Source organism: Drosophila elegans, unplaced genomic scaffold, assembly GCF_018152505.1.
Source record: "Drosophila elegans isolate 14027-0461.03 unplaced genomic scaffold, ASM1815250v1 contig_149, whole genome shotgun sequence".
NCBI lineage: Eukaryota > Metazoa > Arthropoda > Insecta > Diptera > Drosophilidae > Drosophila > Drosophila elegans.
In genome coordinates this window covers 11,581,430-11,598,027 of record NW_024545513.1, presented here as the reverse complement: position 1 = coordinate 11,598,027, position 16,598 = coordinate 11,581,430, and the positions used below count along the sequence as shown (strand labels likewise).

At 36.2% G+C, this 16,598-nt stretch overlaps 3 protein-coding genes across 3 annotated transcripts; all 3 read left to right on the top strand.

Moving 5' to 3' along the window:
* The first annotated feature begins 349 nt into the window (after positions 1 to 349).
* LOC108137101 lies at positions 350 to 866 on the top strand. Its single transcript, XM_017258626.2, has one exon. The coding sequence runs from the start codon at positions 374 to 376 to the stop codon at positions 758 to 760; it is 387 nt and encodes a 128-aa protein (XP_017114115.1). The 5' UTR covers positions 350 to 373; the 3' UTR covers positions 761 to 866.
* Positions 867 to 3,437: 2,571 nt separating this feature from the next.
* Positions 3,438 to 3,766, top strand: LOC108137110. Its single transcript, XM_017258635.2, has one exon. The coding sequence runs from the start codon at positions 3,448 to 3,450 to the stop codon at positions 3,667 to 3,669; it is 222 nt and encodes a 73-aa protein (XP_017114124.1). The 5' UTR covers positions 3,438 to 3,447; the 3' UTR covers positions 3,670 to 3,766.
* A 4,104-nt stretch (positions 3,767 to 7,870) lies between these two features.
* LOC108137070 (protein yellow) lies at positions 7,871 to 13,425 on the top strand. The gene is made up of 2 exons (XM_041707088.1): positions 7,871 to 8,278; positions 11,838 to 13,425. The coding sequence occupies exons 1-2, from the start codon at positions 8,041 to 8,043 to the stop codon at positions 13,220 to 13,222; spliced, it is 1,623 nt and encodes a 540-aa protein (XP_041563022.1). The 5' UTR covers positions 7,871 to 8,040; the 3' UTR covers positions 13,223 to 13,425.
* Positions 13,426 to 16,598: the final 3,173 nt, after the last annotated feature.

Here is a 16,598-nt window from a genome sequence, read left to right as displayed (position 1 = left end):
GTGAACCCTTCTCACCAGCTAAACAAGTGATTACGATTTTTCCAACAAAAATTTTCCATTTTGTTTGAGCTTGAAATTCTGAATGGAAAAATTTTGAACTTAACCTTGATTAATGCGATTGTTGTTTTCTCCATCTGCGGTCTCGATCTCTTATACTTTAATCTCTGGTATTGTATGTTGGCCAAACATTTACCCAACTTTACGTAACGTGTTGGGGTTCTCCAAACAGAACCAAACGATGTCAAGACTATTATCGATGCAATATATACATATATGTATCTTATCTGATCATCTGTTTTAGTAGTTCGCTTTTTATGTGGAGTATAAATATGTGGAGAACTAACTGCGATCACTTTAGATTGAGTGCAGCACTATGTCGGGCCGGTGGATTATTTTCATAGAGGTTATCTTGGTGATTATCCTCTCACCCGGAGTTAAAAGTGGAAAGCAAAGTTCCGAAACACAATTGGAGGAAGGCAACCAACAGCTAAATCTCATTTTGGAGGCCATAAACGAGCTCGAACGTCAGCGGTTGCAAGAAAGTATTCTAAGTTCGAATTCGGACACAATCAAACAGCGAATCAATAGCAAAAGATTAAAGTGGAATCGAAGGAGGACTATACCAGATCCGGATGAGCCCGAAAATAGTGAGAAGCGAGCATGGGTTACTTCCACTTCAAATGACCAGGACGCACCAAACCCAGATTACCTTAATGTGAACAATTATCTTCCCACTCCTGCGCCCTGGTGGTTCAACTAGAAATAACTAGACCTATACCTTAAATAAAATAAATTTTTTTTTTGTTATTTTAAGTGCGGCTGCATATTCGAAACCAATATAAATCTTTATATAATTTTTGTAAATATTTTACTGTTTTTTTACAAGTGGTTAATGTAGATCTATAATAAAATTCATATTAAATCAAACAATAATACATTTTTATGCATTTTTCTCCAAGACTTACATACATTTTATTTTTAATATATTTCTATAAGCAAAACAAAATTATTTATCATATTGCAAATCTAGATTAAATATATAATTTTAAAACATTTATGTAAATACATAAACATTTGTTTAGCGTTTCCTGCATTTTACTTAAAATTCCCATACATTTTACCAGATATAAACTTTACTCCGATTCCCATCACACAATCCATTCACTGCTAAGCTTTTTTTGTGAAACCCAAAACATTTACCAAATGTTTAAAAGCTTTTGAGCCAACCTTTTTTCCAAATGACCAAGAAGACAGGGGTACAGAGATTGGATTAACGATTTGGAAAATCCTTCTACTCGAAGCATGTAGTTAAACCACAACGAACCGGTTCCGTTTGGAACTTGGGTAATGATTAGCGATTTTGGCCCGCGCTTTGTGGCTCAATTTGTTTGCTTTGATTCGAGTTGATTTGATTACAAAGTGAAATGTTAGCATGGATTGATTGATGGATGGATGCATTGCTGGTCGTCGGAGGGTATCGCTAACGGAATTGAAACCGTTTCAGCCTTGTGGGCAGAGGGAAAAAAATACAACAAAAAAAATAATAAATAGGGTGTGGTGGGTCACTCAGTCAGTCGGATATTTGCTTACTTGGCCAGCCAATTCGCGAAATTTTTTCAGGTAATTTTGATACCCTATTACAAAAAGTATATTAGGCAATACAAAATAAAAATGTATTATCTAATGAGCTATTGTGACCAACATTTTGAGTTGTTAAACGTAGTTTTATAAATAATTGTTTTCTTTGAATTAAAGATACTAAATATACATAGCAGTACACATTTTAAAAATTTTTTTACAGCGTACTGCCATCTTCGATCACATCATCAAATCTCTTATTTCTTGTTTTACTATCCAATCGAATTCAATAGTAGAAGTACATACATTCATTGCGGCTCTAAATACATTTTTGGAGCAAATCATTGTTAGCCTTGACACCGGGGCGTATGCGTAATCGCCCCCAAAATAAGTAATCGAAAAGCCAAAGCGGAACTCTTGGCTCACTGTTTCTGTTGTTTTGTGGTCCACACTTATTTCCGATCTGAAATATTGGCCAATTTCTGAGAATATGCACAGAAAAAGTAAGTGTATATACTAAAATTGTTCACAACTTTTTGATGAAAAAAAACAGTGTCATGCTGTAATATATCCAATATTAAAGGTCAATACTCAAAGCATCTCCTTTTTATTGTTACCTAATATATGTGTTTAAAAATACAAAATTTTGATATTTACTTAGTTTATTGATTTTTTCTCCGTATAGGGCACTTTCAGGACGGCGTGTCGTCAAAAGGCGAGGAAGCAGAGCGTGGCCAAATGCAAGGTCGCTCGTTTAGCTTGTCTTAAACCTACCCATCCAGCTGGTAAATCCACAAAAAAAAAAAAAAAAAAAAAAAAAAAAAACAACATAACCCCACTTAGAACTTCGTTTAGCAGCAGTTGTTCAAACAAAAATTTAGTTAGCTTCGGCCGGTTCAGCTTCAGTTGATAATTATTATAATATGTTGTTGCTGCCTATCGCTCAATTTTTAATTGGTCAAGACAAAGGCACAGTTTTTATGCATAATTGAAGGCTTACAATTTGGATTTCAGCACACAGTCCTTCACATTGCCAAAAAAAAAAAAAACTAATAATAACGAATAAAACTATACCTCTAATTACAATCAAAAAACCGTGGGGGGTGTAAGAAAATAATGGGTCGTTAATCGATGTTTAACCCTGAACGAGTTCGACTACTTCCGAATATAATAATATAATTATATACAGTCCAATTTCTGTTATGGAATTTCTCACAGTAAGGTGTTAAAAAATTTAATTTATTGATCATCCAATAGCAACAATATGAAAATGAAAATTATTCGACTTGAGAAAATGCCTCCGTGGCTATCTTCCGAGAAGAATTTCCAAACGGCTAATAATACCATTACCCAGGGGGAAACCAAATAACTGTCGCTTTTCTATTGCGATGTAAATAGTATTTAAGTCATTACTAATAGCGGCAAGGCAAGTGTCAAAAACAGTGGACGACATGGCTGTGACGTTTTCAATGTTGCAACAAAGTAAAATTGCAACTATTTAGCCAAGTTAATTGGCTGCAAAAGTGACAGTGGCAGCAGCAGAAAAAAAAAACAGGATTTCACCAGGAAATCAACAAACGTAAGTCCAGCAAAAACAAGGAAAAAAAAACACAGCACGCACATCTCGATTTCAGTAGCAGACAGATTTAAATGGGGAGATAAAAAACCAACCCTGGCCACCTCAATTTCTCGTGCCAAAAATTAAAGGCAAATATAGCCCAGTTTTTTTATTATGTGAAAAGACAAACATTTCTGGCAGGAAAATACGCAGCAAAACACTTGAGCTCTAATTGCGTTTTTTAGATGCTAAGGTATAAAAAGCAGAAGTGAATAACTTTCTCCACTCACAAATCGAAAAGTAGTTCCAACATGAAGCTGTTCTACCAAATTATCCTGGGTCTGGTGCTCATCTTTGCCATAATGAGTTCCGTGACTAACGCCAAATCTCTGGAGGATGATGATGCTACCGATGAGTCGGATGAATCCCTAATCGGAGATGCGGAATCGATTGAATCTTCGCCCCAGGACGTGCAACAGGATTATCTCAATGTGGGAGACTATGTGCGTCCTCCTCCTCCATGGTGGTTCTAAATTTTAATTAAACAATTTTTTTTTTATTTTAAATCTGTTGTATTCAATTACTGTATTACTATTCCATAGGACTACATGTTTTGCTCGATTAATAAACATATTCCAACTAGTATAATGTTTGAATTTAATCAGGACAACAAAACTCATAAGAAAAAACTTTTAATATAATCAAAATTTAATTAATTTTCAGTTGCAAAAAATGTAAATTAATGCCCTAAAAATATGTAAAACTTTTCAGCTTTTTCCTAAAATAACCTGAAATTACCTGTTGCTTAAGACTCAAGAAACCACTTATATTTATTTTATGGTCAATTATCCTTAGTTCAGAAAGTATACACTTTTAATGCATATTTATTCCCGTTTAGCTATAAATATTTAAAGCGAAATTTAAGTTTAACTAATAAACCTAGATTCAGTAAGTGCTTTTCATGAATATATTCCATTTACTTTCGTATATTAATTAAAACCACACATTATGGTTTATTAATGTTATGACTGCTGGAAAAAGCTGTTGAACAAGTTAATGCAAAATATATCATGCACATTTACTCACACTTATCTTTTTCACAACCGTCACTAATGGAAATGTTTGCCTTGACGAGATCGGGCGATTATTAATCGATTATCGGCCGATTACCATAAGAAATGCAACCGACAACGATAATTAAGACAAGTCGCAGAGCAGCTCATAAATTTCGAATGCAACCATCCACTGATTAATCCACTCCCCTTAGCGATCTATACTTTATTTACACTGTTTAAGCTTTTTCGACCGCTGGTTGTTCCGCTTGCATGAGACAAGTGCACCGCAATTGCAGTCAAATTATGTCTGAGGCAATGTTTCGAGCAAGTTTACACAGAAATCAAATTACGGCAATCTCTATTCACTTATTTGCTTTGTTTTTGCGCAGTGAACGAACAATGCCTTTACTGGCATCTACTTATTCCTTTTAAAGATGCAATTTACGGAGCTAAATTTCAGAAAAGGACAGATCTAAATTTCTTTTCTTATGGCTTAAACAGATTAAAAGAATTCCTTGTTGAACTATTACAAGTCTTTTTTAAGTTTAGATCTTAAATGCAAGTGCTTTTGTAACATGCTGTAATTTTCAAATAACACATGTATGGCAATACTAATAAATATAAAAAAAAATAATGTATATATATATGTTTTTTAAATTAATTTTGAAACACAATTTATAAGTGAAAACATTGTACGTGACTCTAAGTAGTTAAACTAACTAACCCAAACTCGAAGCAAAAACTACACTTTTTTTTTATTTTATTTATACAAGTTTCAAATTATCTACATAAACCACTTAACGGCTACACAAATATTAAATAATTTAGGAAATAATTTTAGTGCAGTGCATATCAAACGGGGAAATTTTCGATGAGTGCCAGTGAACAGGAAATCATTGTGCGCCGTCTGATTTTGGCCAAGACAAATAAATCCAGCAGGAAAGAGGGGTTCCGGCGGTCAGGGCCATGTACATTGAACTTGAAAACGCTGGATAACATTCAACAGAAACCGAACGGAAAGTGCTGTGTGGCTAAGATTAGAGCCGTTGGGCAACAGGTTTTCCATTTGCCAATGCAAGATGAAAATCCTAACTCGCGATTTGGCGGGGAAAATGTTCAGGCTGCCATAAGTGGGAAAAAAGGAAAACAAAACATGAAACACGGGTCCCGGGCAATGTCATTCGGCATTCGGTTTGATTTTCCGCCCAAGTCAAAGTGATCATGTGTGTAAATAATGCCTAATGTTTGCCTGCCGGTTGCATAAGCGCGTAAGGCAATTATGTCAAAGAGATTTTCTTCATTTTTTTATTTTTATTATTTTCGATTCGCGCAACTTTTTGTTTTTTGGCCACTTAGCGCACGCCATTTGATAATGTTGTTTTATATTTTTATTTTTTTGTGCGATGGCGCAAAAAACTTGTTTCAATTATTGGGAAAATAGCGTATAAATTATCGTTGCAAGCGTTGAAAACGGCGAAAAATTAAACAACTGAAAACTGTAACTGTAAAAGAAACAAATCAAAGCAAAAGCAAAAGCAAAACAAGCACAGCATCCCACACGAGAAACTACTGAAAAACGAGTCAATTCGATTTGAATTAGAGGTTCAACGGCTGCAGCAGGCGATCATCATTAAATGCCATTTTCAGTAGCTACACAGTTTCGTAACGCAACGCACACAATTAATTAAGAAAAACGCAGTGGTCATTTTAAGTGTGCTTGTTTATGGATATATATATATATATAACATATAAATATTTCTCTGTGGGTGAACCGAAAAGCGGCCAGGGAAGCAGGCTAAACAGCTTTAAGAACCACTAATATTTTTACACATTTTGCATGAAATTAGCATATCGATATCAGCAAATACAATCGCCAAGAGACCCAAAAACTGGTCCAAAATGTAAAATAAAAAAATTGTAATTCTTAGTTTTTAATAACAACTTATTAGTTGGAAAAAAAACTATTTGAGTGACCTATAGATCACCAGTGAAAATCTACCTACAAAATGTATTTATGTATAACTTTTGCTAATATATTCTACAAATTATTTGTAACTACTCCACCATGAGCTAAAAACATTTTTCAAACTGATTTCTAGCTCTTCTAGAGCTCCTCAGTTTTTTGAATTCAAATAACCCAACTGGTGGTGATTGTTTCCAACACATATTCTTTAAACAAATTTTTAGACTGCTAATCCTATGTTTTAACCAAGAAACCCCAACTTTTAGTAATATTTTGAAGGTGTTTCGAGTTCCGAGTGTAGACTGTGTGTCTGAAGATTAATGCAAACCACTTCATCAGCAGAGGTCGTTAAACGTGTTGCTGAACCAGGTGCATTTGGTCCAAAACAGTTATAACGCGAACGCATTTGGACCGAATTTGTAGGTTTTTGCATTTTTGTTTGCGGCGGTGGTCGTTAGAGCATTACCCACCTAGGGCACCACTAAACATCCAAGTGGTCCACAGGGAAAACAATATTGCAAGTTACAGACAGTTGCGTGGAGTTACCCAAAACGCACTTCCACAATTTTGAATATCTTGTGTAACTCTTAAATTGGAGTGATACGTACATTTGCCAAAAATCACCTGTCTATAATTAGCGGAAACCAATTGTTTGACCCTCGGTGAATTGTGAATCATCGATGCTGCCCAATCGAAATCTAAGCTCAAGCAATAACAAAAGAACAAGAGATGTAGAAAGAGACCTTGAAATCCCTAAGATTGGCCATGATTGACGGACGCATGCGGAAAGTTACATCAAGCGTCTTGGCACTCACCCTAATACCCTGGCAAAAAGGCTGACTTGGAAAATAAGACTGAAGAGATACCACCCACACGATCTATATAACAATGTTGCTTCTAAACCTGGATATTAACTATAAAATAAAAATATTAATTAATGTATTGTAATCTGTAGAATTAATGACAAGTAATTGCAATTCAACCAAAACTATATAAGTCCATATCATTTTAAATGAATTAAGTACAGTATTTTAAAATTACATAATAGGAATTGAAATCTAAACATTAATAATTTAAAAACATTTTTTTAATGCTTACAGACTTTAAAATGTATATTTTGTTCTAGTCATTCCGCTTGTAAATTTCTTGCTGCCTAAAAGACTGCAACATAACTTTACTAATCAGTTCAGTAAAATAGTTGGATCACTTGAGTTTCATTACATATTAAAATATTTTCAGTAAATTTTCGTATTACTCTTTTTGTATGTTTTATAAATGATTTGCAAATAAATCAGACAAGTCTTAAATACCGATAAAGGCCAGGAATTTTACAGAGCCCAGCCCATACCCTTTCAAAAATGTATGAAAAATTGCAAATTCAGCGAAAGGTTTTGGCTGATTCAGTGAATTCGGGGGTTCGAGATACGATACTTGTATTTATTAAACATGCGTGAAAAATCAATAATGGAAGACAAAAGCCACGCACAAAAATGCCCAAACTTGGCCGATCGATGGGAACCACTAGACCTCCCGAACCACCGAACCACCGAGCCACCCGAACCACTGAAAACCACCGAACAGCACCGAAAAGCACAAGATATCCGACGAAGTGGACGCCTTCGTTGTTTTCGTTTTCATTGGCCTGTCTTCGTCTTTGGAGAAAAAAAACCTCATATAAAACGTGGCCGACATATTACGGCCAACAGTCGTAAGCGCGCCACGGTCCACAGAAGAGGATTAAAATCAGATATCTTAAAGTCCAAGACGAGATAGAACTATCTCCAAACTAGAACCAGAAGCATTTTAAGCTCTAGAGTATTTTTGTTTTTTTTTTTTGTTTTTGCCAACCCATTTTGGCCAAAGTGTTGGGTGTGTTTAGTAGTGCCATGTTTCAGGATAAAGGATGGATCCTGGTGACCCTGATCACCTTGGCAACTCCCTCGTGGGCGGCCTATAAGCTCCAGGAGCGATACAGCTGGAACCAACTGGACTTCGCCTTCCCGAACCCCCGACTTAAGGATCAGGCTCTGGCCAGTGGCGATTATATTCCGCAAAATGCTCTTCCCGTTGGAGTCGAGCACTTTGGCAACAGGCTATTCGTCACGGTTCCCCGCTGGCGAGATGGTAAGTCCGGAATCTGATCCCCAAGTTGTTAACTGGATAGCGATTCCTAATCGAGATTGCTAACGAGCCGATCTTATTTTGGGCATCATTAGCACCTACAAATTGGGCGCGGAATCTGAGTGATTAAGGAATTGTTAACAGTTCGTACATGGTTTTATTGACCAATTTGGACTGTGATGCAAGGAAAATTAGTTCCAAAATAGAATCCACATGAGATTCAATCGGTTTTACAACAAATTGCAGCAAAGTGCAGCACGTTTGATTTATCACATATCAATTAAGTATTGCAGAGCGAAATGTATTTTAATTTTGTAAATTCAAAAATATTTAACTTATTAGAATTAATTTTAGGAGATAAAATTCTTTAAAAAACATGCAATATGCAAACCAAAAATTACTTAAAATAGTAAGTGTTTTCAAGTGACTTATTTTTAAATTGTGCACTAAAGAACGTATACCTATATTCAAAGCTGTGCCTTTTGGAAATGAAACTAATATTTAAAAAAGTAGTAGTTCTAAAAACTGTATTTAAAGAAGCTCTGGGTCCAACTTTTTTGAATGCCTAATAATTTTTTTTTAAATTAGCTTCTTGTTAAACTAATTTTTCTCAAGAAGAAGAAAACGCATAATACAGAAATTTTTCTTGATTACCGGCTAGGCTACCTCAGAACTGTAGCGATAAGTTCCAGAAAATACTGAAAAATATTTCGGGAAGTTTTATTGTTTGATGGTTTTCAGCAGCGCGTTGACCTTTCATAAATCCGGTTGATACTTGCGTGCTGCATTTACATTTGAAAACTTTAAACAATTAACCGTTGTAAAATCGGAGCCAATAGCGCGGCATTGGCATTATAAGGTATAAAGTATTATGGTATTATATGACCATCCGAATTGTGAAGGCTTCTTCAGGGTCGCCACACAAAAATGGAAATGGAAATCCAATCACAAACAATAACATATTATGGTATTATGCCATTAACCAATGATTAGCTTTCAGTCGGATCGAAGTGAGAGTTGTACAAAGTCTTAATATAAAGTCATTGTTCTGCGGCTTGCAGGCTATTTCACACACAAATTGGCAATGGTGTTTTGTTTGGGGAGTTTGCAAAATGACTCAAACAAATATTTCACAAACCAAATCCATTAAATAATATTGCATTGTAGATTCAAAAGAGTTCTGCGGCATTGCGAATTCGGCATTACATTTATGATCATTCATTTTACAACTTAATTTTGGTCAATTAATAATCAATTAAATTAAAAGTAGTTGATAAACAACACATATTCTTAAATTAAGACATTAAGGTAATTAAATTAAAAGTAATTATTATGCGGCACATTTCGTTAAATGAAGACATTAAGGCAATTTTTAAAGCAAAATTAAATATTAAATTTTAAAGAATATATATGATTCAAAAACATTAAATTGCTAAATTAACATTTTTAAAATAAATATCCTCATATTCTGGCAAAGCCTTGATGTCTTTTTTAAAATTTCGAATGCTTACCGCAAAGAAATAAAAACTCAGAAGGCCGAATCGGCAAAAAAAAAAAACCAAATTAAAGCAAACAAAAGTTCGTGAAAGTTGTGGTAAAGTGGAATACTTTGAGGCACGCTTCAATGGCCATCGAAGCAAATCAATTAGTCAGAGCAAATCGGCGGTGGCAATAACAACTTCAAAATCACTTCAAGTTGACAGTTTATGAGCTATGATTAATGGGTCTTATTTGCTCAGGCAAATAAAGAAAATCCAAATCCATTAGATAATAGCCTTGCTGAAGCTTCGTGTAAATCTGATCCGATCACAAAATAAACCGACAGGTATTGCAGCGTTTTTTTTCTGCTTGTACGCTGTGTGTTCCCACATACGTAATAAGCTATGCGACAGGATTACAAATTAAAATCAAGCCTGAGAAATCGTAAATTGAAATTGAAATGAGAATGCAATCGAAAAACTGAAACTAAAACCGAGAATTGCCAACATTAATTGGCCGGATAGCGACTCAATAGCTCGTGTTTCGTACAGATTCATTAGGCGACCAGCCATTGAACCACCAACCACCGGCCACTTAGCCACTTGAGCCACTAAAGCCACTGAGCCACCAAGTGGACGCATTAAGCACTCGATTTGTGTGGGCCATTTCAAGACGCAGGTTTATCTCAATCACAAATGAGATCACAACAAATGGCTGACTTTCAGGGGGCGGAGACTTGAATTGAGACTTGATTCACAGATTAAGTTTACACAACGTTACAGGCAAACAGAAAAACGAAAATGTTTATACTTCAATAAATTGTGAGCATTCTGTAAATTAAATGTGTGCAAAATAAACCTTGATAACAAATTGTTATCCATACCAAAAATCAAACGAACTAAATAAATATGGTTAACAACTATTTGAATTTCTTGAATTTCTTTAAAATACAAAGAATACAAGCATTGAGTCTTTAAATAAAACCAGGCAAAAAATGTTTGTAACAATTAAAAAATAAGGGTATTATTTTTCTTATATTTTCCCCAATTACCCAAATACCCACTTCCACATCTTACAAATTAATATGTAAAGATCACACACGAATTAAAAGGCGCTAATGGGGCGGAAAAATTGCTGTCAGCTCTATGTCGCTTAATCGGTGATAAATGGACCCCGATAGCATGGGGCGGGCAATAGTCCACAAAGGGGGCGTGGCAATATCCGTTGCCCGCTAGCTGAATAAAAATTAAAGAAAATCAAAAACCTGAAATGCCAGGGAAATCAATTAACCAAGATATATAGAAAAGAAGCAACTGGAGCGGAAATCATTTGAAACAGTGCCGATGACGATAGTCGTTCATTTATGTATATATAAATATATATATATATATATATATATACATCTCCGATTTATCGTATATGTATTGATGATGATGTCAGAGCGAGTTGCTTCAGTTTTCCCGCTAATGACATCGGAAATTGCACGCTACTTGCATTAGTGCCACAAACACGAGCCAATTTATATGACTCAAGCTTATAAAAGCGGTGGGGCTTGCTGGCTCCAAATTTAGAACTTCCAGAAATTGTACAATTCCAGAAATTAAAAGTGTCGTTAGCGCAGCGCAATGGTTATTAATTTCAAGTTCCGCGTGTCGAATATGATGACAGTTGTGCACTTAATTTATGGCCCAAGCCTCTTATGATTTCTTTAACATGACCAAGACGGGTTTAAAGACTTTTATTAGTTTCTGGCAAAGAAATATGGACAATTGAATACATTATCTTGCGGACAGAGGAATTTGCAAACTGAATAATGCATTTTAAGTTGATTAATACTAATACTAAAAGTTAAAGAAAAGGTATTGCTTTTTGCATTTTAATTAATTTAGTTTTTATCATAAATATCATATTAAAATATAATTATTATTTATTTATTGGCTGCAAGTTTTTTTAATTCACATTCTTTTAGTTAAACTTCTATCGAGGATAAGACAATAATATTTTATATTTAAAATCCAATAACTACGCTACGATAATATTAATATCATTATTTACCCTCTAATGCTTTCCCTCTTTTTTTCAGGAATCCCCGCCACTCTGACGTATATAGATATGGTTCGCAGTCTCACGGGCTCGCCGGAACTGATTCCGTATCCGGATTGGCGTTCGAACACGGCCGGAGATTGCGCCAATAGCATCACCACCGCCTACCGCATTAAGGTGGATGAGTGCGGTCGTCTGTGGGTCCTGGACACCGGAACCGTGGGCATTGGCAATACCACCACCAATCCGTGCCCGTATGCCGTAAACGTGTTCGATTTGACCACGGATACGCGGATTCGGAGGTACGAACTTCCTGGCGTGGACACCAATCCGAATACTTTTATTGCCAATATTGCTGTGGATATTGGCAAGAATTGCGATGATGCTTATGCCTATTTTGCCGATGAATTGGGCTATGGTTTGATCACTTACTCCTGGGAATTGAATAAATCCTGGAGATTCTCGGCTCATTCGTACTTCTTCCCCGATCCCTTGAGGGGAGATTTCAATGTGGCTGGACTTAATTTCCAATGGGGCGAGGAGGGTATCTTTGGAATGTCCCTTTCGCCCATTCGATCGGATGGTTATCGCACCCTGTACTTTAGTCCCTTGGCCAGCCATCGACAATTTGCCGTCTCCACGAGGATTTTGAGGGACGAGACCAGAACGGAGGATAGTTACCATGACTTTGTGGCCTTAGATGAACGTGGTCCGAATGCCCATACCACTGCGCGAGTAATGAGCGATGACGGTGTGGAACTGTTCAATTTAATCGATCAAAATGCAGTGGGCTGCTGGCACTCATCGATGCCGTACACCCCACAATTCCACGGTATTGTGGATCGCGATGATGTGGGTTTGGTATTCCCGGCTGACGTCAAGATTGATGAGAACAAAAATGTCTGGGTTCTGTCGGATCGGATGCCTGTTTTCCTGCTCTCTGATTTGGACTATGCAGATACCAACTTCCGTATTTACACGGCTCCATTGGCCACTTTAATCGAGAATACGGTGTGCGATTTGAGTAACAATGCCTTTGGACCATCGAATACGGTTTCTAGTCCCAAACAAGCCGCACTGCCCATTGGTCCACCATTGTATACCAAACAATATCGTCCTGTTTTGCCGCAAAAACCGCAGACGAGCTGGGTTTCTTCACCGCCGCCGCCTAGTCGCACTTATTTGCCCGCCAATCCGGGAAATGTGGTCTCCAGCATCAGTGTTTCTACAAATACAGTGGGACCGGCCGGAGTTGAGGTGCCAAAAGCTTACATTTTCAATCAGCACAATGGCATTAACTATGAGACCAGCGGTCCACATCTCTTTCCTACCCATCAACCCGCGCAATCGAGCGCACAGAATGGATTGAAAACCTATGTGAATGCCCGCCAATCTGGATGGTGGCACCACCAGCATCAGGGTTAATATTAACCCAAATTGGTATACGGGGATCATCACACTTGTTGTATAGAATATTTAAAGACACGCAAAAAAAACAAAAAAAAAACACACAAAAAAAAACACTCATGAACAGCGAACCATATACCCAGGGCAACAGCGGTTATTTTATAAATAAAACTCGATTCGCAAGTGGCAAATCAAGAATTTCACCTAGTTTTGAATTTTAAGCAAGAAATAAAACAATTTTTTTTTTAAATATAAAAGAGCATGGCTTTTTTTAACTTATCGAAAGAGAAGAAAACCGAAAAGTAAGTATGCATCATCTTAATATGTTTATTGCTTTACTTTTAAACGTTATGAAGAATATATTAAAATATAATATTTTCTATTGGATAGTTGTATTTCTATTTGGTTAAGATTTTCTGAGAGTTTTTGACCAAATGAAAAAGTCAGTTTACTGACTTATAATTATTTATTGTTGCATACTTTTAGTATAAAAAAAAAATATGTAAAACTCTCTTATGGTATTTATCATATCTTATTTAAAGCTGTTAAGAAATTGCTGCTAAGCTAAAAATGTTACTTTAATTTAAAAAAAAAATTAATATTAAAATGAGAATATTCCAATTTTTAAAAACACAATTTCCGATAGGGGGCGTTGGTTAAAGTTCACAAAGTAGACTTTTACATTTTAAGCAACCAGCCGATAGATGGTGTTATTTAAATTCTACATAGCAGTTTTTTTTACTTTCTTAAGGGTGCATATTTTTGGGGCTGAAGAAAACCAAAAAGTAAACCAGTTTAATTTTTGCATGCTAATATTCCGTTTTCAACGCCCCCCAAAAGTGTAAGGATTTCACACATAATTACAAGTGTGGCCTCACATCTGGAATCTTTCGGCTTAACGGCAACAAAATCACACAGAAAAAAAATGTAGGGGATATGATATTATAAAGAATTTTGGATCAAAAGTATTGATTTTAATATTTTAGCTGTCAATTTGTATCAGCAATGGTAAGCAACAAATTATTAGGACAGCAGGTGGATTTGAACCTGCTCCTTTTTAAATGAATTGGGGGGATTTGTGTATAAGGGCTTGCTGTTATTAATTTTAAACTATTTGAGTTTTAATTAAAATTAAATCATATTGTTTTTTTTTCTGTGCAGCAGCAATTATTCACATCACCCCACACCCAGGCGATGATTTATGCCCCCAGTTTCGGGGGCGTGGCATTTTGTCCAACTTTCGAAAAACAAACAGAGGAATAAGGAGCAGGCAACATTTATTTACTTAGTGATTACGTACGGACATGGATGGACGTACGAGGAAAAAGCCTCCTGTGCGAAACACTTAACGCCAAAAGTGAGCAAAACAACACTTGCTCTATTAACACGCCAGACTGTCTGATATTTATTGGTTAACGTTAAGGGAGTCGGCTTAACGAGAAACGAGAGCATCGTACGTGTGGCTAATTTGCGGTTAAGGCCGCATGATTTACATAGCCAAAAAATAAAGCCAAACCGCAAAAGCCAGTCCATGCAAATTATAGAAATTTCCCTTCAGCTTTTTCGGCCAAAACAAATATTGAGATAAAAGTCGGTGGGGCCCTATAATTTGAGTTATTCAAATGCCATAAATCCGCTGAAACAAACGAGCTGCAAATTTCACGTTAGACGCCCTTTAATTTCACGCTGCCATTTGTGGCTTCCGTTTCGCATGAGTTTTCGTTTTCGGTTGAGAATTTTGGGATTTGCATTTTCAATTTGAATATCCTGCGGTTTCATAATTACGCTGGCCAAAAAGAAAAAAGGAAGCAACCGCCGCCGTTTTGCAGCTTCATCAGCGACTCGCTGAGTTTTTGAGCTTAATTGAAGGCGCCATCTCGTTCCTAGTTTAAACTGAACCACCGCTGTGCTGAAAAAAGGAAAAACTGCAGTGGCTACAAAGTCATCTCAAGCTGTTTTTCATACTTCTGTATATAAGTCAAGTTCGTCGCTTAAGTCATTCGTTTTGCTACGTTAAAAAGAGGCAATTTTAAGCATAGTGTAGGCAGCGTATTTGACAGTCAGAATTCCCACTGAATTCAATTAAAAGCATAGCAAATCAAAAGTTTTATGCTTATTAATCCAAGACTTAATTGATTGCAGCAGGTCGCAAGAAGGCGTGAAATGCAAGCTCAGCTAGGGGCCTCATAAAAAATTATTAAAGGAGCGGATGGAAAATTTAACTGGGGATGAAATAAAAGCGGCGCCACAAAGGATTTCCAAAAACTTTCCTTGCTAATAAATAGCTCGAAAAACAATAAAACAATAAAAAAAAAAATAATATATATTTTTGAAAATATAAATAATTTTTTTAAATACTTTGGAACATTACATTTCTGATTTTCCCAGGCATATTTCATACAATATATATATTTTCGCAAAAACACAAATAAATTCCATTTAATAATTTGTTTTCTTTTTGTTTTTGTTTTTGAATTTTCAATATGTTTTTACCACAAATACAATTATTTAAAGACCACAAACATTCATAAATGCCATTCAAGAATTATGTTTGTTATTTTTCACAATTTTTTTTTAACAGAAGTTCATGCATTAATTGAACATAATAGGAAGAGAGATCTCGCGATTGGGAGCAGGGAAAGTGCAAGTTAATCGCTCAATTCGTAATCGGCTGGCCCCTTGGGATGCGATGATGATTCCGCTGCAATTGAAATTGCATTTTAATGGCCGCACTTTATGACAACATCAGAAGGGGCAACCGCGAAATTGCTGGCCAAAAAGACTTTGTTGGTGGTACGATCGTAAAGGAAGAACAGCCCAGTAGAGAACCAGAAACTCCAGAAAACTGCGATAAGGATAGCGAGCGTGTAGCGTGTAGCCACACGAAAATAAAAAAAAAGATACAATTGTATCTGCAGGTATAAAAGAGGGCAGACCACTTGTGCAGCTGGATAAAAACTAATGCACTTGCAGTCCAATCTAATCGTTTGCCAAATGTCAAACGAGTTTCATTCATGAGGCGATACCCCGACTCCTTAAAAATCCCCTTTTTCCCTTTTTTTCCTTCCTAAAAATGTGAGAGAGTTCATTCATGGAGGACTGTGGCGATAAGTCCGGTTCTTCATTTCCGATATGACAAACACGCGTGAAGAGAGCGTCAAACGTTTTTTTTTCGTCGCTCTTATCGTCATGGCTTAATTAAAAGGTTATTCTTGTAGGCAGGATAACACTTTAGCCGCAAGGATTTCGATTGAGTTGTCTGGGTTTTGAGGGTATTTATTCAGCCCCTTATCTTAAAGACTTTCTGACCTTGCCTCGCAAACGAAAGACGTAAAACTGAAAGTCGACCGCAAAGATCTGGAAAAACGGGGACTCCACGCACACAATACACTCA

What these genes read in the sequence shown, in the direction of transcription:
- LOC108137101 (XM_017258626.2), top strand. Translation starts at nt 374, where the DNA reads ATGTCGGGCCGGTGGATTATTTTCATAGAGGTTATCTTGGTGATTATC.
- LOC108137110 (XM_017258635.2), top strand. Translation starts at nt 3,448, where the DNA reads ATGAAGCTGTTCTACCAAATTATCCTGGGTCTGGTGCTCATCTTTGCC.
- LOC108137070 (XM_041707088.1), top strand. Translation starts at nt 8,041, where the DNA reads ATGTTTCAGGATAAAGGATGGATCCTGGTGACCCTGATCACCTTGGCA. An exon ending in GGTTCCCCGCTGGCGAGATG is followed by an intron (nt 8,279 to 11,837) that starts GTAAGTCCGGAA and finishes TCTTTTTTTCAG; the next exon opens with GAATCCCCGCCACTCTGACG.